The 22,581-nt window shown below is 53.8% G+C and overlaps 1 protein-coding gene across 1 annotated transcript in view; it reads right to left on the bottom strand.

The window, feature by feature from the left end:
• Positions 1-15,399, bottom strand: part of BRD1 (bromodomain containing 1) — a 49,275-nt gene extending 33,876 nt beyond the window's left edge. The window contains 1 exon segment of the mRNA XM_045555380.1: positions 13,390-15,399. Coding sequence (XP_045411336.1) covers positions 13,390-14,756 — 1,367 coding nt within the window. The 5' untranslated portion in view covers positions 14,757-15,399.
• Between the last annotated feature and the right edge of the window lie 7,182 nt (positions 15,400-22,581).

Here is a 22,581-nt window from a genome sequence, read left to right as displayed (position 1 = left end):
ACTGTTGGCCAGGACGTGGAAAACGGGAACCCGGTGCCTTGGTGGTGGGACTGTGAAGTGGTGCGGCCACCGTGGGCAACAGTACGGTGGCTCCTCAGAAAATTAAGCTAGGATGGCCATCATGATCCAGCAACTCTACTTCGGGGTGCACACCCAAAAGAAATGAGAACAGGAAAGCAACCAGGTACTTACACACCCGTGTTCATAACACCAGTACTCAGGATAGCTGAAACGGTAAGCAACCCACATGCCCATCGGTGGACGGATGGAAAAGCAAATGTGATGGATGCAATGGACTAGTATTCAGCCTTGAAAGGGAAAGAAATTCCAGGACATGCTACAACATGGGTAAATCCTGAAAAAGTGCTCAGGGAAATAAGCCAGACACAAAAGGACAAACACTGTTTATTCCAGGTACACGAGGGACCTACAGTGATCAAATTCACAGAAACGGAATGTGGCATGGGGGAGGGGAAGCAGGGAGTTAGTGTTCAGTTGGGACAGAGTCTGTTTGAGGTTATGAGGAAGTTCTGGGGACGGAGGGTGGTGACGGTTGCACAACTGTGTGATGAATATGCTTAATGCCAGTGAACCGTGCACTTACAAATGGTTAAGATGGTAAATGTTAAGCGTATTTTACAATAAAATATTGAAAAATTTTGAAAATAAAAAGTTTAAATGGAATGTAGACCTTCCAAATAAGTAAAAGAGGAAAAATGCCCCTAACTCCAGAAAAGAAAAAACATCTGAAACAATACATCAGAAAAAAAACGAGTTATAGAAATAAATCCAAATATATCAGTAATCCAGTAAAAGTTAATGGATAAACTCGATAATTAAGAGAATTTTTCAAATTGAAAAAAATTCATTTTACAAGACCACAGAAAGGCTGAAGCGGACAGGGAGGCGCTGGGTGTGTGGGAGCAGGGGTCTGTGCATCCCACCGTCCCCCCAACTGAGCAGGAGCTGAGCCAGGGCAGCCTCGTCACCAAGTCCGGAGGGTCACTACACAGTGACAGAGGAATTCACCAAATTCCAAATTTGTATGGACCACCCAATAGGAAACTTGAACACATCAAATGCAAAACCTCGAGGAACTACAATGAGAATTGCCAAACCTACAACTCTAATGAAACCCATAAGCAAAAAATAAATTAAGGGCCAGGCGCGTTGGCTCAAGCCTGTAATCTCAGCACTCTGGGAGGCCAAGGCAGGTGGATTGCTTGAGCTCAGGAGTTCGAGACCAGCCTGAGCAAGAGCAAGACCCTGTCTCTACTAAAAATAGAAAGAAATTATGTGGCCAACTAAAATATATATAGAAAAAATTAGCCGGGCATGGTGGCACATGCCTGTAGTCCCAGCTACTCAGGAGGCTGAGGCAGTAGGATCGTTTAAGCCCAGGAGTTTGAGGTTGCTGTGAGCTAGGCTGACGCCACAGCACTCACTCTAGCCCAGGCAACAAAGTGAGACTCTGTCTCAAAAAAAAAAAAAAAAAAAACCCTTTGGGCCCAGCACGGTGGCTCATGCCTGTAATCCTAGCACTCTGGGAGGCCGAGGCGGGAGGATCACTTGAGGTCAGGAGTTCGAGACCAGCCTGAGCAAGAGTGAGACCCCATCTCTACTAAAAAACAGAAAAATTAGCTGGGCATGGTGGAGCATGCCTGTAGTCCCAGCTACCCGGGAGGCTGAGGCAGTAGGATCGCTTAAGCCCAGGAGTCTGAGGTTGCTGTGAGCTGGGCTGACACCATGGCACTCACTCTAGCCCGGGCAACAGAGCAAGACTCTGTCTCAAAAAAAAAAAAAAAAATTAATATCACAAATATCTTTATACTAATAAATCTGAACACTTAAGATGTAAAACAAATCTATAGAAAAATGTAATTTACCAAAATTGAGAAATAGAATCAATACTTTAAAATCTACGCCCACCCTCAAAAGAACAAAGGAAGAGATGACTCTGTAGAGGAGGGTGACCGTGAGACGTCTGTCAGCCCAGACTCACGCCCACGGCTGCACAGACAGGGGAAGCGCAGCCAGCGCCTGGCGAGGCCAGTGTCCCACCCCTCGGGGAGAGGGTGGCCTGCACGCAGGGCTTGTGAGAGCAAGTGATCAGGACACACTTGACCGAGGGGGTCGATCCCAGGAACACAGCGTGGTCTCGATACCGCACAGTCTGTGAACAGACTTCTCTGCACCTCAAACTGTAAGGACAAAGGAGCAGGAGAAGGGTCCCAGAGAAGCTCCCTGAGACTGCAAGGGCATTCTACGAATGTGCCAACAGACGGAGAAGTGACAACACTACTGAATGACAATAAAGAGAGTCCAAGTGGAGACACTTAGATTGAAACAGTGTTAGAGAAAGACAAAATATTGTAAATACATAAACTATCTCAAATTCATCTGTAGAGTCCATGAGATTTCCAAATTCCCAAGAGCGTTTGTCAAGAAAGCTGACAAGATGACTCCAAAATTCGTAACTGAGAGCCCAGGTCCACACCTGCCCCACATGTGGCAGGACTCGCCCCAGCAGACGCGGACACGGCTCAGACGCGCAGCGCAGGGCGGCGGTATCGGGCCTGCGTGGACACAGACCCACCTACACGGGGAATTGAGAGGTTAGGGGTCTCCAGGGAGCAGAGAAACTGCTCAGTGGATGACACTAGAACACATGGCAAGCCACGTAAAAAAAAAAAAAAACTTGTCCTTTTACCTCATGACAACCCTGCCCCCCCAAGGGAACTGAAGACTTGAATGTGAGCAATTTCCACCAGCAGTGACTATTGGGCACTTCCGATGGCCGGGCTGGGCGTGAGGCACCGGGAGCCTTCCAGGAGCAAGCAGAGACCCCAGCCCAGGGGGCTTCCCCTCCACGGGGGGGCAGCCACGGCAAGGCCTCCAGGGACCAGATGGTCAGCAAGGCGCGGGGGGGAAGCAGAGCCCAGGGGAGAGAGGGGCCAAACAAAAGCTGTAGCAGAAAATCTTCAGGCCCTCAGAGAAGGATTAAACAAGATATGACAAGCACTGACCATAAAATAAAACACCAGCAATCAGACTGAAATTTCAAATTGTCTTTGAAAGACACAATCCTAACAAGACGATGGAAGACGACAGTAGCAGCACCCGATGGCCAACAGGCAAGCGTGATCCTCGAGCCGCCGTCCTTCCGTTGCACCTCACACCGCCCGGAGGAGGGTGCCACCGTGACCTCCACTCACAGACAGGGACGCTGAGGCCCAAAACGGTCACAGAGCAGGAAAGCAGCCAGACCAGGAGTCTAACCCGGCTGTCTGGCTCCGGCCCTGACCCACGTCACAGCCAGGCTGGCTCGCAGAGGCAAGACAGCCACCTGGCAGAAACCACAGGACACCAACAGCTGGTGAATACACGAAAAGCTGTGCGTCCTCTCTGCGTCCCGGGAAATGCTGCTTAAGACCACCATGAAACGCCACTTTAGCCCCACCAGGTTAGCAAACTTAAAAGTCTGACGACACACAGTGCTGGCAAGGCCACGGGGCCTCAGGAGTGCGGCCTGGCGGGTGCGTGGGCAGCACAACACAGGGCAGAGGAGAAGGCAGGTGCTCCTACTGCCAGCTGTGCCCAACACTCACACCACGAAAACACAGAGTTGCTCCTTGTGAGGAAGGGAAGGAAGCGGTGTGCGCTCAGACAGATGAGGCTCTGCGAGCACGACTTGCTGCCAAACCTAAACGCTCCGAGGAAGTGCGCAAGTGCCTATTAAGTGACCTGGGTTGGGCAAAGCCTTCTTAGATGTGACATGAGCACGACCACGCAGAGAGACAGATGAACTGGACTCCATCAGAACTAAGAGCTTCTGTGCTTCAAAGGACACCGTACATAAGATGAAAAGACAAGCCACAGAATGGGTGGAAATATCTGCAAATCACATGTCTTATTAGTGAGTCCAGGAGCCAGAAAATATAAAGAACTCTTATAACAGCAAGAAGTAGTCAGATAACAATGAAAAAACGAAAAAGGCTCTGAACAGACTTTTCTCCAAAGAAGATACACAAACAGCCAGGACAATGTGCACAAAGATGCTCAACATCTCAGCTATCAGGGAAGCTCAAATCAAAACCACGCGAGTTATCGCTCTGCAGCACAGGGCAGCCACGGGAGATGCAACATGGCGCAGCTGCCCTGGCAAACACAGAGCTGCCCTTCGGCCCAGCAGCTCCACTCCTAGGAATGTGTCCAAGAGAAATGAAAACACACATTCGCCTAAATGGGTAGCACCAGTGTTCAGAGCAGCATTATGCGGTAATAGCCAAAAAGCAGAGACAGCCCAAACATCCACCGATAGAAGAGGAGATTTGTTTAAATGTGGTCCATCCTACGAAGGAATCTCATTCAGCCATAACAAGGCACGAAGCGCTGACAAACGCCACGCCACGCCACGGATGGACCTTGAAACCATGCTGCACTAAAGACGTAAGTACAAACAAACGTTGCACGATTCCATCCACATGAATGCCCAGACCAGGCAAATCCACAGCACAGAAAGCAGATCAGTGGCTGCCAGGGGCAGGAGAGCGAGAAGGTGGGAGGTCAGGGGGCAGTGGTTATGGGGTATGTGGTGTCTTTCCGGGGTGATGGAAATGTTCTAAAATTGGCTGTGGTGATAAACGCACAGCTCTGTGAACACACTAAAATCCACCAACGTGCACACTCCACGTGGTAAATTTTACCGCGTGTGGATTACAGCAGTCTCTCCATCCAAGGGCGGGGTCCGTTCCAAGACCCCCAGGGGATGCCTGAAACCTTGGACGGTACCAAACGCTAGCGGGGTTGTCAATACTGGCAACTAAGTGACTCGCAGGCAGGGAGCGTCTACACCCCTGGACGGGGGATGACCCACATCCCAGGCATACAGGACGACTTCAGAGTTCCTCACACTGCTCAGAACAGCATGCAATTTAAAACTTACCAATTGCTTATGTCTGAAATTCTCCATTTAATATTTTCAGGCCACAACTGATCACAGGTAACTGAGAACTCAGAACGCAAAACTGTGGGTTGGGGGGAGGACACAACTTCGTATCTTAGAAAAGCTGTTAAACAAACGAAAAAACCAACGAAATTCTCCCACTGGCAGCAGAAGTGGGGGCCGGACGGGGCCCACAGGCACACGCAGGGTGCTGGGCCTCGTACTCTGAGGCTGCGGGTGGGCCGTGGGTGCCATTTGGTATCATTATTTACATCTATGGGTGCACACATTATTTGGTATGCATCAACCTATCAGTTTTTAAATATATTAAAACCTACAGTGTTAATGTATTAAAAATTCCTCTCAGAAACACAGATTATTCAAAAAATGTAAAATACATTAATATCAAACACTACTGGAGAGGCAGAAATAAGAGCACATTTTCAAAATCCTACGAGCCCAGTGGCGCGATCCCCTCTGATCGCCAGGACCAAGGCAAGGATGTCACCGTCACCCTCCAGATGAACCCGGCCAGCAGGCCCAGTCTGAGCTCAGTTTTGAGAACAAAAACAGAAGGATTTAAAAAGTCCACCCAAACTATCATTTTTCACAGAGGCTGTGCTCAAAAATCCAAGAGAATCCTATAATGTATTGTGCACTCTGAAACAAAAACAAAAACTTATATCTATATAAACAGCTAAAAAAAAAAAAAAAGGTCGATTTTTTTTTAAAAGCTTAAGTTAACAAAATAAGTTACCTAGAAATAAAATCTAACAGATTTTTATGGAGAAAACCATGAGCTTTATTGTGACACTGCAGGCGTCCCAGCGTGCGCCTGGAGGCTGAGGCAGGAGGCTGCAGTGCACACGCTGGGGACCCGCAGTGCGCAGAGAGCCAGGCCACTGCCCCCCTGCAGAGAAGCCAGGACAACTGCAGAGCCAGGCGCTGCCCCGCCACAGACGGAGGGTCGCTCAGTGCAGCCACCGCGTGGCCCTGAGCAGGTGGCCAGAGGTCCAGGGATGGGTCACCCAAGAGGCAGCCCGAGGGTCGGGGCTGGCCCCGCAAGCAGCACAAACTGCGTGCCGTGCATGGGGGCTCATGAGGTCAGACCCAGCTCACGCGCCCACGGTCAACGCCAGGAGGACGAAGGACTGGGGGAGCGAGGGAAGCTCTGCGAGCTCAGGGGAGGGCGGGTGTCTTAAACCAGACCTAAGATGTACACAACGTAGGTAACCCGGTAACCCGGCCAGTACATGGAAACCAACAGTCCAGTTCATCGGACGCTACAAAACTGTGGTTGTTTTTAAGACTCTTCATACACTGCCACATTTATGGACAGAATTGCACGATGGGGACTCGCTTCAAACAAGGAAAGGCAGGAGCAGGTGAAGGAAGACTGGCCAGGTGGCTTCTCTCTATTTTAAAGATTTCTGAATCAAAAAAGAATTTTTTAAAGATATCAGGAAAAATGAAACAATAGGCCAACCCGAGGGAACAAGCCGCACCGTGCACAAGGCCAGCAGGCGGGAGGAGGTACCCGGAGCCCCACAGCGCACGGCGCACACGAACCCACCCGGGCTGGACCCGTCACTCCGGCCGACCGTGCAAACCCTCCCTGACTTCCACCAGGGGACTCCCACGCTCGAGGCGGGGCTGCCACCCACCCACCCAGGGACACCCGCTTTCTGCACACGCTGGGCTCACAGATGCCAGAACAAGCTAGAGCCACGGAGACGGTGACAAGGAGAGTGCCGCGGAGGGAGCTGCCGTGCATGTGCACACGCTGAAGAACCGGAGGGATGTGGGTGCGATGACCCCAGCCCAAATGTGTGAGGACACGGTGGGCTCCTGAGCTGGAGGGTCCCAACAGTGAGGTGGGGTTCGATTATCGCTGTTCCTTTAAACAAAACTTACATTCGGTAACTCTGAGTAGGTTAATCTCTAGTTTATTTTAAAGCTTCTTATATAAAAATCATGAAAAGTAGAAAAACGCCATTAAAAAACATTTCTACCTACACACGTACACGGACTGGAAGAAAGCTCCCATAATGTCCCCCGAAGTCACTCCTAGGTGGTGGGATCTCAGAGACAGTCCTCCTTCCTGTCTAGCGCTTCCCGCTCTGTCTGCTCGTTACACCGGACAGGACTCACTTCCTGACCTCTCAGGGCACATATGCACCAGTCTTTGCCCGCAGGACGACACGTTTTACCCTCGGAGCCTGAAAAGCCGGGAGTGTGCGCCACACCACACTCTCACTTCTGGTCCACAGAGATGTCCACGTGGTCCTCGGCATCACCATGGTAGCCACGGTTACCACGAGGTGGCAGACAGGTTTGGCGCCCCCACCAGCTGTCTTGGGGCTCTCCCCACAGGTAACCAACCAGGAGCCGGGACAGAGGGGGACAGCCCAGCCTGGCAGAGTGCAAACAGCGTAAATCCTACTGCACTGTGGGCCTGGACCCCTCCTCCCTGCAAGCTGGTGAGAAGCAACTGGGCCAGACCCCTCAGACCTCCCCGCCTGCCTATGCCCTGCTGCGGTGACAACTCTGAAAAACAGGCCTTCCCGGCCCACACCACTGACGGACAGACCCACACAAGGGTAGAACAAGGGACAGACCCTGGACAGAAAACCTAGAGGTGGTCACTGCTCTTCTAAACCTTTCCGGAAAGCCTGACAAAGCAGGAAGCACCCACCACAGTCTGGGCCGACTCTGAGCAGCAGGGACCACGGTCCTGAATCTCCAAGGCCATCGGAACAGCGGGGACACCCGCAACACGGTCAACGCCAGCAAGGGCGGCTGTCGCAAGCTTCCAAGAGTCCAGGTGAGGGAGACACACGGCGCCCACCCCACACCCACACAACCTCAGTGAGCCGCAAGAAAACACCAGACAAGCCAAAAACCGAGAACGACACATACCAAAGAGGAGGAAGGGCTGTCTCCTTCACAGTCACTAGCGTCACAGCAGACAAAGCTCCAGAAACATCCAGATGTGAGAAGCTCAAGAACAAAACGGGACAGTCACCGGCAGCAGGCGGCCTGGGTCCCAGGCGGGAAGAGGGGAAGGCTACAGAGGGTGCCCTGGTCCCTCCTGCTCGCTGCCAGGGTGCCGTGCCTATGACTGGGCACATGCCCCGATACGTGTCAGCAAGGGCCACATGCATGTGCAGAGTACACAAGTGGGATAAAACGTCAGTGACAGGTGAGTCTATAAAGGGCCGCTTGCATGTTCTGCGTTCTCCTATTTTTGCAACACTGAATAAATTTGAAGTTATTTCCAACTAAAAACTTATAATCAAGCTCCCCACCACCCACGCTGGGTCTCCGCACGTGCCCACGGAGGTGTCCCTGGAGGTGCTCTCAGGACACCCACAGCCTCTGCCCCCCAGTCACTCCGGGTGCAAGCGCAGGGCATGCAGCAGGGACGCTGTGTGCGGTGACAATCTGCACAGCCAAGTTCAAATACTGTTCAGCTCCACCTCTGCTGAAGTACGGTGACAGTGAACACACACAGTAAGAGTCAGCTACGCTGGCGGAGTCTCCTCCCTCCTAAGGGCCTGCTCTGCGCACCTGGGATGCTTCAGGGCAGAGACCCCGGCCCAGGGGACAGCACCATGCGAGGCCCGGGGTGAGGGTGAGGGGGTGGGGTGTCCAAGGTGGCAGAGCTGTGCAGACATCTCAGAGTGCCGCGCTCTGAACACTGATTTGGTTCGATAAATGCACACACCTTGCAGGAGAGTCCGAGAGCACACGGAACACCACACTGACTAAGCGGTGAGACATCCGCCCTGTGAGCACCCAGATTTTCTTCCCAGCACTATTTTTATTTGCTTCAGCTGCTTCAATCCAAACCGATCTGCTCCCCAGATGTGGTGCGCCCCACCTCACGAGAGGAGGGTCCTTCCAGGCCGTAGAGCCGGGAGCACAGGTGCCCGTCCTGTGCCAGGAAGAGCTGGCTCATCCCGTGCCACGGTCTCACTAAGACAGAGAAACCCGCACCGGCTCAGGGGGCAGGAGGGAGCGGCATGTCAGGCAGCACTCACGGTGGTCTCTCTAAAGGCAGCTTCGGTCACGTGTCCAAGTGACCGGAGACAAGAATCTGGCAGGAGGCAGCACTGGCCCTGCCTTTCCACGTAACAGCATTTCGAAACCTGCAGTTTTTACTTTTCAATCTGTCCTGGTGCTTCCTTCCGAGCAGCCGCTATTTTAGACCCAACACAGGTGCTTCCGTGGCCGAGCACAGGCAGAGCTGCCGCCTGCGGAGCTCCCGAGACGCCGTCCAGCCCGGCCACGGGAGCAAGCCCACGGACCACAGCCATCGAGGAGCCCAGGGCAGGACTCCCACCCCGGAGGACCCAGCCACCACGCCGCCACCTTGCTGCCTTGCTGCACGAAGGGTCGCCCCCCACGCAAGCGCACGACGGCCCATGAGCAGACCGGACGCTGTGGGAACCCGGCTCTGAGGGGGCCAGAAACATAAATGCAACTGCACACACTAAAGGTTAACTTTTCTTGGAAGGAAGAAAAAGGCGGGAAAGGGAATTTTCTTTCTTCTTCAGACTTTCTTTCACGTAAGTTCCCCGATTTTTTTTTCTCTCTTTTTTTCTCTCCTCCCCTCCCTACCAGGAAACTTCCCCAATTTTGATGTGCTATTTTTCTGTCAGAAAACTTTTTTCTCATTAGAAGTATGTAAGGGAAGGAAGACAGAAACGAATGGGCCCTGCTCTGAGACACGGGAACCGTGTGGGACAAGCCGAGCAGACCACGTCGGGGCCGTGCCGAGGGCCCCAGGGAAACAGCGCCCTGCACCGCCCGGGGAGCTGCCCACAGTCAGCCCGCACCACACGCCAGAGCAGAGCCCCTGGCAGTGACCCCAGAGAGTTCCAGAATGCCCACTTCTCTACTCCACAGCCCATCGCCCAGAGAAGTAAAAAGCAATCTTTGGGGTTTAAAAATACTAAATACTAAAAAGTTAAACATACTGCCCCCCTCTCATTAAGAACAGACTATGATCTTAGAATTGTCTTTTTCACTTGAAAGCCTAATTTCTTAAACCACTCAAATTATAAAAGCAGTCACAGTCCCTGAAAGCAGATTTTGTTCTCTCCACAGGGAGTGAGGGGGTCCTCTCTTTCTCAGTCTCCAAAATAATTGTTCAGATGGGCCCGTGTCCGTCCTCCAGTGCGACCAGCCAGCTCCCGAGCTGGCCTGGAGCGTCCTGTTGTGCCAGATGCCCTAGAAGGTCCAGAGGCCGGGGTCAGTGTACAGCCTGAACAACTGCACGTCCGGCATCCCCACCAAGGGCTGAGCATCCAAGGAGCTTCACGTCAATCTACATGCAATTCAGACAGCTTCTGCAGGCACCCAAGGCTGGTGCCCTGGGCCTAAGCATGGGGCTGCCGGGTCAGCTGTATCTAGGGCCACAGCAGGACTGAGAACCAGCTTCCAGCAGTAGCCAGTGAGCCCTGGCCTCTGACCACGCGCAGCACGCTAAAGGGCCTGCCCCTCACAACAGCTCCACGAGGTCGGACCAACACCACGCAGCCCGCAGGCCACGGGTAGTGGGAGCTCTTTCCCTGTGCCAAACACCGGGGTCTTCCAGAGACTCTGGGAAGCCCTGAGTGTAAAGAGTGGGGCCAAGAACACCTGTCCAGGTGTGCTTCTTTCATCTCTACTTCAAGCTGAAATAACTGTTTATTCCTAAATTAGGAAAAGAAAAAAATGCATAGGCCAGACTATACCTTTAGGAAGTGGTTTAGCTACATCACCTGCTTTGAAATATTTAGACACAAAACACAAGTCTTCTCAATCACCCCCGGCCACTGCAGGCCCCTCCAATGCCTGTGTTTTCCACAAGCAAATGCTTCCTCTGCAAACAGTGCTGCCACCAACACCGGGAACCACAGGTGGGGCACGGGATCCCAGTGAGGCCCCGCCCTCACCTGGAGCAGGTGCTCACCTGGTGCTCACCACAGAGAAGGGAGTACTTTATTTAGACTTTTGGCTTTTCAATTTGTTAGATCACATTTTCTGTTCAATTTGCTTCAATTTCAGGAAAGCTGAAATTTTTAGGCCTCTTAGAAGCTTTTGATACAAATCCTACACTTTTTGATTCATAGGTAGAAATCCAAGCGAAACCACCTTTTAAAAGTCGGGCAGGGCGCGGTGGCTCACGCCTACAGTCCCAGCACTCTGGGAGGCCAAGGCGGGAGGATCGCTTGAGCCCAGGAGTTGGAGGTTGCACCGAGCTACGATGACTCCACTGCACTCCAGCCTGGGCGACAGAGTGAGACCCTGTCTCAAAAAAAACCCAATTTTTGGTCAGGTTGATTTGCAAAGACAGACACCTTAGTTTTGACAGAGGCTTTCTGTTTTCTGTGAAAGAGAAAAATTCTGAGCACTTTTTGTTCATTTTCTCTGAATTTACTGATTCTGTAAAGAGTACGTGAAAAGAAACTAGATTTCATTTTTAGGAAAAAAGCAAAATAAAATAAGATTTACAGAAATCACTTTAAACTTCTAATTCTTAATACAAAGTCCGTGCTCCCTCCTCTTGGGACAAAACCCATCTTCTAAGTGACAGACCTCGCCATGCTCACGGCTGGCCAGTGAGCTCGCTGTGAACTTGAACTTGTGACAGACCTCACCACGTTCACGGCTGGCCAGTGAGCTTGCTGTGAACTTGTGACACATTATGACCCAACACTATCATCTAATCACGTGTCTGGAAGTATGAATCATTCAGTCCCCAACTTAATGATGGTTCAATTTAATTTTTTGACTTTATGATGGTACAAAAGCCATAAAAATTCAGTAGAAACTGTACTTTAAGTACCCATACAACCATTCTGTTTCTCACTTTCAGTATTCAATAAATTATGTGAGATATTCGACGCTTTATTATAAAGGAAGTTTTGTGTTAGATGGTTTGCCCAACTGTGGGCTAATGAATATAAGTGTTCTGAGCACATCCAAGGTGGGCTGGGCTAGCAATGATGTTCAGCAGGGCAGGTGCATTAAACGCATTTTCAACTTGCAATGGGTGGGTTTATCGGGCTCTAACCCCATCATAAGTCAAGGAGCTTCTGTACAGGGAAACAATACAAAAGGCTAATATTCAATATATTGAAGATAATTTTTATTCTTTTTCTTTTTCTGACACAGGGTCTCACTGTTGCCCCAGCTGGAGTGCAGTGGCGTCATCACAGCCCACTGCAACCTCCAACTCCTGGGCTCAAGCAATCCTCCCACCTGGGCCTCCCAGAGTGCTAGGATAACAGGTGTGTGCCACCACGCCTGGCAATTTTTACTCTTCAATAATAAAAATATCCTGAAAGTCTGTCATCTACTCAAATAAGTACAACCTTATTAATAAGCGAATCACTTCAAATTACAAAATAATCCCTGTAACAACGGTACCACACAAACTGGTCTCGGGGCAGACGCCCACTCCATCTTCACCTCGTCTCGAGCCTTCACTTACTTGACAAAACTGTTTTAAAGTTCCACTTCCCTCACGTAAAGTGTGTCACTCTCTCAAACATTAAGGAAGTATCCCGTGGATACAAGAGGAGCTGGTTAACCTGGAAAAGGAGTGTTTACTCAGCACTCACAGGCCCTGGTGTGAAAATTCATCGTCATTTACCTCAGAGTCTTAAAAAGGCAAGGAGTATTTTTAAAGATAACAAAAAGAGCAAGTCAGTGGTTAAAAGGAACAGGCCAACAAGAGGACAAAAGTTACGGGATGGGAACAGACCCAAGGTGGCTCCGTAACCATGGCCCCTGGTCACACACAGTGAGGCGGGCCTGCCCACAGCAGCACCCACTCGCCCCACTCCTGACACAGGCTCCGGGTCCGAGGCCCTTACGCACACAGGCAGCGCTGCGCGACTAAGGAGACCATCAGAAAAATGAGAAGGGGTGCAACAGGGCAGGAAGGAGGTCACACCTCCCTCCCCGAGGCTCCCACAGTCGTTCTAATCTCCACCTCAGCGTCTGTCTTACTGAGCCACAGGACTTCAGTTTTCCAAATTACTTTTAAAAAATCCTACAAGGTTCCAAAATTTGGTTGCGGGGGAAGGCAAGAAATAGCATTTTATCGTGTTAAAGATGGCAACAAAACCAGGATGCTGAGCTCTGGAGACCCTGGTTCAGTGAGCACTAGTGTGGCTGCAGTGACCCTGACAGTGTCTGGCCTACCCTGCGAGGCCGAGGTAGGCATTAAGGAAACCATAAATTGTCACAATCTGCAGACTAAAACCTTTTACAATGCTATGCCCCTGAGAGATGTGGTGATGCACGGGACCACATCTTGGGGAACGTCAGGAGCTGCATGAACAGGAAATGCACTGAGGACCCAGCGTGGCTCCCTGCAGGCCGCCCCGTCCTCCCCGTGTCCCTCGCTCCAGGCTGGTCCTCCACCCCCGCCTGCACGCGCCGCTTACCTCTGCGGAGGAATGTACGGAGCACACACGGCCGGCAGGACGGCGCACGGCTCGGCCAGCGCTTTCTTAGCCTTTTTTGCTTTCTTCCTGACCTTGGATGCGGACCTGACTGCTTTGACTGAGCTGTCTTTTCGACAAACACCGTTTTTCATCTCAACATCCCCATAAATGTTCAGCGGCCTCCGGGTGCAGCCAGGAGGCGTGTGCACGTCACAGTAGGCGGTCTTCCTGACGGAGAAGGTGGTGCTGCCACCACTCAGCTCCTTCACAGGCTCCATCTTCATGTAGAGGCCGGCCCTCTGGGCGCACGTCACGTGGAAGGCTGTGTAGCAGTTGGCCTTGTGGCACTGGATGCAGGCGCCCACGCCCTTCTGCTTACAGAGGTAGCACGTCAGTTTCCACCGGGCTGGGGGGATGTTCCTCACACCGTCAATGGGCTCGATGAAGACCGTGTTGGCAAAGCCAACCTCCGGGATCCACAGGGCACACACCACATGGCCCCAGCGGTCATCGTCAGTCTTCTTGAAGGCACCGCCCTTGTTGGGGCACAGCACGCAGTCCGCCGGCCGGGCCCGGGACTGCAGGCAATGGCGGCAGAGCCACTGGCCCTCGGGGATGTAGGGCACCCCGTAGCACTCCTGGTGCACGGCCAGGTTGCACATGTCGCAGAAGAGGATCACATTGCTGTTCTGACACTCCCCGTCCATGCAGATGCAGCACACGGCGTCCTCGTCGATCAGGGACTGCTGCTCACCCTGCTTCTGGTTCTCACAGTACGACTCCTTCTCGAAGCGGTCCATCAGGAACTCAAACATGCTCTGCGACACCGCAGAGACACAGTCGCCTTTGCGCTTCTCGTTGACGATCTCGAGCCAGGCGTAGTCCTCCTCGTCCATGTCATACTCCACCTCGTTGTCCAGCTCCTCAGCCGACTTCTCGATGAATTTGTAATACATCGGGGGCCTCCTGGGGGCAGAGGGAGGGCTGTACTCCACGATGCGCACCTTGGGCTCAGGGAGGGCACTGGCTGAGGCCGGCATGCCATGGGCACTGGGGAGAGCTTCGTTTTTCTTTTTGACTCTGTTGTTTTTGTGACGCTTAGTTCTTAAGCAAACAGGTGGCCTCTCACTATTTTCCTTATTGCTGTTGCATTCACTCATTTCTTGAGCAGTGAGGTCATCTTCTAATATGATCTCCAGGGGATCAAAAATGCTGATCCTATGCAAGCGCCCTTCAATTTCTATCTCAACCATCCTCTGAGCTTGAGCGTACGTTAATGTTTCTCGAGTCGGGGAGTGCTTAACACTGCACGGGGAAGAGGGGTGCCTTGCTGCAGAGCCTCGATGACATCGTCCTTTCCTCCTCATTTGGTAATGATTACCTAAAATAAAGTCAAAGATAGAGTTAATGCCGGTCAGGATGACAAAAGACTTGATAAAACCATGAAAGTACACTTGGGCAGAGTCAACTACTCAACTCAGGGCTCAATCAAAATGAAACTCACAGCTAACATATTTCTGAGGTTTCGAAAACCACTCATCCCAGGACTCACGACCATGTCCAACAACCCTCTGGCAGCGCACCAGCACCGTCACCAGGCCTCGGAGTGACCCCAGGACCAGAGGAGAGAGCGTGCCACCAGAGGATGGTGTGGAGCAGCCATCCGGGCCTCTGCTGACCCAAGTCCCTGCAGGGCACCAGGACCCCACCACTAACAAGTCACCTTTCAGATCACCCGAACAGGCTACGGAGCCAACAGCAACACCTCTCCAGAGTAGGGGTCCCAGCCTGAACCCACCATCGCAGGGCTGCTTTCCTGGCATGCTGAAGGTCCTCCGGGAAGCCCATACACAGGGCTGTGCCCGTGAGGCAGGCACACTCAGTGGCCACTTGGTTCTATCAAACACTCCCCCCAAACCCACTCTTTCTCTTCCCTACTGCGACCCAGGGGAGTGCCCCATGAGCCCCAGCACAGTCCCTGCTGCATTGCTGTCGGGCCAACAAGCAAGGAGGGAGAAACAGACCACAGCCTGTGCATCTTCTCTGTGAACACATCCTCCACATGCACACCAAGGCACAGGGTCACCAGCCACACCAGGACCAAGCCCTGGACTGGTCTCAAGCGACGCCTCCACCCCAACAGGACCCAACCCAGCTTCTGCAGAGCCTTAGCAGTGACCACCATGAAAACCTCACAGGCCAAGCCTGCTTGCCTCTTCCCCTCAAGGGCATCCCTCAGCCCTGGCTGGACCACTGTGCTGGCCATGGCCTCCTCAAAACAAACCCAGAGACGTGCAACACACCAAAGGGCACCTCTGCTCTCTCCCTGGCACACTTGGAGGTAAGATGCTCCTTTCTTGCTCCACAGTTAGGGCCGAGCCCCTAGGAGCCCCACGCTGTTTGCAGAGCTCCTGGCTGCAAAGGTGGCCAGCACTGGCTCAGACGCCCGAAAACCTAGCCACAGAGATCTATGAGAATGTACTCTTTTTGGAATTGGGCAAAACCAGTGAGCTAACAGTCCATACCGCCACCTCCCTGTGATGGAGACCTCCACTGTCTGAACATCACTGACTACGTCTATCTTCAGTTTTCCCTGGGGTGGCTTGGTGTCTCGGAGCCTCACGTGAAGACCTGCCAACTCTGGACCACCACCCACCACCCACCAGGGCAGCACCTTAGGCAGCAACAGTGAGGACACCTCAGCTCCTCCCTCCAAACAACCACGTTTTACTGACAAGAAGCAAAATGATTTTTTAAGAGTGACTCACAAGCAAATATTCCAAGCTGAAGCCCAAGGCCCACTGTGACATGTGGCCCTGCCATGTCAGGGAACCCTGGCCTCAGCCCTGGGGTGAGTGGGACACCCACAGGAGCCTGGATTCACAGCCACACAATGACCCACTGGTCTTCAGGAAGCCCTCCAAGAGCAGGCTTCACTCGGAAAGTTCCAGAAGGAAATCCCAGCGGATCCCAAGTGCACTTTTTAAGACAGACTGTGTTTTTTCTCTTCCAGAGTCAAATACAAATTCATAGTTTATGCTGAAATTAAGCAATTCCCTATAAAGAGGAACGTGGGAGAAAATGTGGTCAACCAAACCCCAACTCACCTGCATCTCAGGGGTCTCCAGGAGCCCCCTGAACCCTAGATTCCAGGGAGCCATCCGCAAAGCCACCACCCAGCTGGCCTTGGGCTAGCAGCAGCCCTGCAATCCCTCCTGAGGTGAGGGGGGTGCAGCCCCCAGGGTGTCAGCACTGCAGTCTGCACGGAGGTGACCCTAAGGCACCCGGGGACAGTTTCGCATGTTAGTACTGAGGTGGGGCAGAAGCAACAGCTGGTTACTCACCAGACTAAAGACAAACATGTAATTTTCCCCTCTACAGCAAAGTACCAAGAGCTCTAACTATAACCAGCCCTTCAAAACCCACTCTCCCAGGGAGCACTGAAGCTATCTAACCATTTTCTACAAGGGGAAGAATCTAACCTGATACTTAATGGTCACAGCAGCTCTGTAATTTGAAAATGTAATTGTGATGGGGAAAGAGGCCATTTAGCAGCACTGTCCTGCACAGTGACCAACAACCTCTTCTGCCGCATCATTTCCCTACACCAACCAGCTCTGTGCTCGGCCCTCTGTACAGGGACAAGCATCTCCACGGGGAGGGAGCAGCAAGGGCAACACGCACGCAAATAATGTTGTTAAATACATCCTAAAAAGCTTTGTGGGCCACACTAATGACCAGCTACGTTTTCAAATCAGTTCATTTCCTGCCTGGCTTTGGACCAGCCAATGAAACTCTCGCCACTGTTAAGTGCATGGGAAAATGACACACCTCTCCCGTAGGCAGCCAGGACAGTGCTAGACAGGGCAGGTGCCAGCCAGGTAACTACTGCCCTAATCCCATACCTATATGATACCTGACCACAGGCAGGAGTGAGCTTCCTGGGGTGATGGGAACGTTTTCGAATAGAGGGAGGGTTGTTTCTGGGTGTATACAAATTTGCCCAAACTCAACGTACGCCAACAGGAGTTGTACTTTCTGTAAATCACACCTCGGTGAAGTTACTTCTTATGAAAGGGCCCGGGAAAGCCAGACCCACGCCCTCCGGGGCCCGGCCGCGCTGCCGGCAACCCTCCCGAGCACGTCCCCGCTCACGGGGAGTTTCTCGTCTCAAAACAAGTCGCGCCAGTTACATAAGGCGACGCCTCAAGCTCGGCACAGGCTCCCCCGGCCCCGAGCGCGGGCTCCGGGCGGGACCCCGGCCCAGGCGCCGCCCGAGACCTGCGGCCGCGGCCCGGCTCCGCTGCGGCCCAGGCGGGCGGCTCCAGGCCCGGGGCCCGCCCGGCCTCCGGTCTTCCTGCTCTCCCGGCCCAGCCGCCTCCCCGGCCTCCCCGCCCGGCTCCCGCCCGGCCTTCCCGTCTCCCCGGTCTCGCCGGTTTCCCGGCCTCCCCGCCCGGCCCGCGGACAATGCGGAGCCGCCGCCGCCGCCGCTGCCAAACATGGCGTCGGCACCACAACCCCGAGAGGCCGGGCCGAGGCGGCGGCGCCGGGTGGCCCACGAGGCGGCGGGGACGCTGCCCGCCCGGCCGGCCCCCGCCCACTCACCTTCGGGGCGCCGCGGCCGCGGGAGCCCGGCGGGCGGGCGGGCGGGCGCGGGGGCCGGCGCGGCCGAGGCGGCGCTAATGGCGCCCGCGGCTCCTCCGCCAACGGCCGCGCAGGCCGGGCCCCGCCGCCGCTCCTGGGCGCGGGCTCCTGTCGGCCGCGGCGGCTCCCGGCCCAGCAGCGGCGGCCGCGGGCTCTCTGGCGGCGGCTCGCGCGGCGCGGGCTCAGGGCCCGGCTGGAGGCCCGGCTCCGGGGGCCCGGCCGGCGAAGGCGGGCGCGGGCGCGGGCGCGGGCGGAGGGCGGCGGGCGGCGGGCGCGGAGCGCGGGTCTGGCTCGGACGCCCGGGCCGGGTCGCTCGCTCGCTCCCCAGCGAAGCAAACAATGCGGCGAGCGCTCCGCCCGGCGCGCTGCGTGCGAGACGCGCCCCGCCCGCCGCCGCCATGACGCGCGGGCTCCGGCGCCTCGGCCGCGCGCGGGGGAGGGGACCCTGCGGGGGCCTGAGGGAGGGGGACGGCAGTGGGGGGGCCGAGGGGGCGAGCGGCGACTGGAGTTGGGGGGCCTGAGGGAGGGGGACGGGAGTGGGGGCCCGAGGGAGAGGGGGGGGATGGGAGTGGGGGCCCGAGGGAGAGAGGGGGGACCGGAGTGGGGGGGCCCGAGGGAGAGAGGGGGGATGGGAGTGGGGGCCTGAGGGGGGAGAGGGGGGATGGGAGTGGGGGCCTGAGGGGGGATGGGAGTGGGGGCCTGAGGGGGGTAGAGAGTGGGGACCAGAGTGGGGGCCTGAGAGGGGAGAGGGGGGATGGGAGTGGGGGCCTGAGGGGGGAGAGGGGGGATGGGAGTGGGGGCCTGAGGGGGGGTAGAGAGTGGGGACCAGAGTGGGGGCCTGAGAGGGGAGAGGGGGGATGGGAGTGGGGGCCTGAGGGGGTAGAGAGGGGGGACCGGAGTGGGGGCCTGAGAGGGGAGACGGGCCTGAGGGAGGGGGATGGGAGTGGGGGGCCCGAGGGCGGAAGGGACCTGAGTTCAGGGCCTGAAGAGAAAGGGGAGACCCGGCCAGGAATGGAGGCCCCTTAGGGAGCTGATGGAACCAGAGTGTGGGCCCCCAGGGGTCCAGGGGGACTGGAATAGGGGTCATGAGGGGTCTGGAGGACCAGAGTGGGGTCCCTGAGGAAGGGGGACGGGGGCTGGACATGGGAGGTCCTATGGGATGAGGGGGGACCAGAGTGGGGACCCTGAGGAAGGAAGGACTGGGCAGAAGTGGGGGGCCCTGAGTGGCCAGCATGGGCACCCTGAGGGGGGCCGGGCGCCTGAGGGGCAGGGGTGGGAGTGTGGGAGTGGGGGACCATGAGAGAGGGTGACAGGACTGAGAGTGGGAGACCTAAGAGGGCAGAGAGACCTGGAGTAGGGGTCCCTGGGGGGACACTGGAAGGGCCGGGGGTACAGGGCAGGAGTGGAGGGTGCACTGGATGGGGACAGGAGGAAAGGGGGCACCTGACCAGTGTGGGGGCCCTGCGGAGGCGCGGGGGGCGGCCCAGTCCAAGGGTGTACCCCCAGCTGAGAACCTCCTCTTTTAAGTGTTACACACCTAGGACAGGGGTAGTTAGGTCCTGAGCACCCTACCTGTGCTCACGGTAAAACAGATACCACTTAAGGTTCTAGAAAAGGCCCCTGTGGGCAGGAGTTCAGAGACCTGAGTCTCACTCTCAGGGGACTGCTTCCACTTTGGCCTTTTGTTTAAACTCAAGAATCCAGAAGTGTCATGACAATTTTCACTCCAAGTCCCAACATGTTTTAAGATGAGGACAAGCCTAGATATTTCCTTGGTTTCCTTCAAGGACTTGTGATTAGCACAGTGGCGATGAAGGAGCCCCTAGCAGTGTGGGCAGGCCCCTCAGAATGAGACGCTGTCCACCCCAGGACAGAGTCAGGTCCTTCTGAGCGGGGGGACCTTCCTCCACGTGGGCAGGCAGGGCAGGCCCACTGCTCGAGATGCTCCTGCAAACGCCTTACTGGGAGTGGGGCAGCCTTGCTCAGGCGAGTCCCAGATGGGGCCAGAGCCCCACAGGCCTTTATCCTGGCCAGTGCTCGTGCCCCGCTGCACCCCGCATATGTGTTGGGAAGTGAAGACTTGGATGGAGGGTGGGTTAGGACCACAACCAAGGTCTCACCTTGAAGCTGGTTCTCCCTCCAGACGTACCCTTCAGCCATGGTGGGACAGGCCCAGCCCCAGCACTGGAGCCCTGACCACACCTGCACCAGGCCCCAGAGGTGCAAATGTCACCTCCACTCTACAGATTGTTTCTCCAAGTCCAAGTGTGCCAGGGCAGCCGGCAGTGGAAGGCAAGCAAGCTGAACCGCACCCTTCTCTCCTCCACCGTGGGGAAACCAGACAAGCTCGAGGCTCTCCCACAGCACGGCAGAAGTCAGACGGTCTCACGAAAGAGACGACGGAAAGACTCGAAACTCTTCTCCACAGAGCAGGAGGAAGACGGGACGATGCCCTCTCAAATGGTGGAAGTGACACTCAGGAATGAAGAAGAAAGTCCACATACAGGCATGTCAGAGTGACATCTGGAATTCCAGGGGTGAAGGGACTAGTTTAAAAGCCTTCAGAGAGGAAGGGTCTTCATTAGAGTTATCAGACTGCACGTGCAAGGGCGAGATTGTCAAAATTCCGAGACAATTGACCCAGAATTCACACACAGTGAAACTAGCATTCAAGTGAGACGGCAAAATAAAGGTGTTTTTATGGCCTATAAACGTCCAAGTTTACCACACACAAAGTCTCTAAAAAATTATTAAAAGATACTTTAACAAAATGAATCGAAGAGTAAGACGCGGGTTACAGCAAAGAACCCAGTTTGGACTGTTAAAAGGCAATCAGACGACAACCGGAGAGAAATTCCAGGCGAACAGCACGACCTGTGGCCAGGCGAGGGGCGGCAGGAAGGCAAAGTGCGCTGAAGTTCTTGTATTGTTTGGTGAGAGGATTTTAGAACCAATAGAAAAAAAGGTTTAAAGTGTTAAAATATCAGAAAGTTTCCACTAGAAAGATGGAAGTAGGATTGACAACCTTCAAAACAGCTGAGGAAAAGGTGAAATGAAGAAAAAATTGACAGCACCAACTAAAAACAGGAATGAGGAGAAGATAGAAGCGTGATAAATAAGGAATATACGATGAGTTGGCAGGACTAAGTTCAAACATTCGAGTAATCAGAGAAATGTAACTGAATTAAGTTCATCTATTAAAAGAGCCTCTCTGATTGTAATATAAATGTTAAATACTGTTAAAAGAAATACACCTGAAAAATAACACAGAGATTAAAAATAAATGGATGGAAACTGCGCATCATATTTTTGTTCCTCACAAGACACCATAAAGAGAATAAAGGATGAAAACCAGAAAATATTTGCAATGTATATACCTTGCAAATTATTAATATTCAGAATTTACAAAAAACCCTTTCGACGCATTAGAAAGAGGCAAACACACCGATAGAAATATGGGCAAAACCCACGTTCAGCAAAGAAGCCAGTTTTGTTACACGCTCCTTGCAAGAAGAACGTGGAAGGGACCAATAACCTTACCGGTAATTTTGGAAATGCAAACTAAAGCCATACCGGATCGGCACAAATGTTAAAGTGTGACAACACTCAGTGATGGCAAGATGACAGAGCAACTGGAATACGCATTCCCTGCTGGCCAGAGTGTCAAGTGGTACAATCATCCTGGAAAATAATATGGCGCTATGGCACCACCCAGTGAAGTTGAGTATACGCATAACAAGCCTCTCCCAAAACTCTGTAGCTCAAAACAACCATCGTCATTCCTTTTGCTCATGGATCTGCTATCGGGGCAGGACCCAGCACACACAGCTGGATGGCTCCATGGAGCAGCAGCTGGAGCACCTCCATGGGGGCTGGAAGATCCGCTTTCAAGACGATGCACTCACATGGCTGGTAGCTCGGCTCAGGCTGTGGGCTGAGGGGCTTGGGGGCTTCCTTGAGGGATGGTGGCCATGTTCCAAGAGCAAGAGTCCCAAGAGAACCAGATGGGACCTGTATCACTTTTCATGTCCTGGCCTCAGAAGTCATATAGCACCACTTCTGCCATAGTGACAGCCTCTCCAGATTCTAGGGATGGGGAAACACAAACTCCACCTCTTGTCGGGAAAAGTGTCAGAATCACTTCTTAAGAGGAGCATGTGTATGAGAGAATTTGCTGTGGCCACTTTAGAAAAATGCAAGCTGCCATACCCATTCCCAGCCTCAGGGTTGTCAACATACATTCCTAGACACATTTCAGGCCTAGATGTGTTCCTGAGAAACTTGTGCTTGTTCCTCAGGAGACATATGCATGGATGTTCAAAGCAATAATACTGGGGAAAAACCTCAAATGTCCAAGTAAAATGGATAAATAAAATGAGGTATCTCCATACAATGGAATAGCACACAGCACGAAAATGAATAAATCACAAACAGTCCCCTTTTTTTTGAGACAGTGTCTCGCTCTGTCGCCCGGGCTAGTGTGCAGTGACATCATCGTACCTCCCTGCAACCTCAAACTCCTGGGCTCAAACAATCCTCCTGCCTCAG

The sequence above is a fragment of the Lemur catta genome, chromosome 6 (genome assembly GCF_020740605.2).
Source record: "Lemur catta isolate mLemCat1 chromosome 6, mLemCat1.pri, whole genome shotgun sequence".
NCBI classification, from domain to species: domain Eukaryota; kingdom Metazoa; phylum Chordata; class Mammalia; order Primates; family Lemuridae; genus Lemur; species Lemur catta.
Note: the sequence above shows the minus strand (reverse complement) of the source record. Positions and strands in the feature narration are given on the sequence as shown.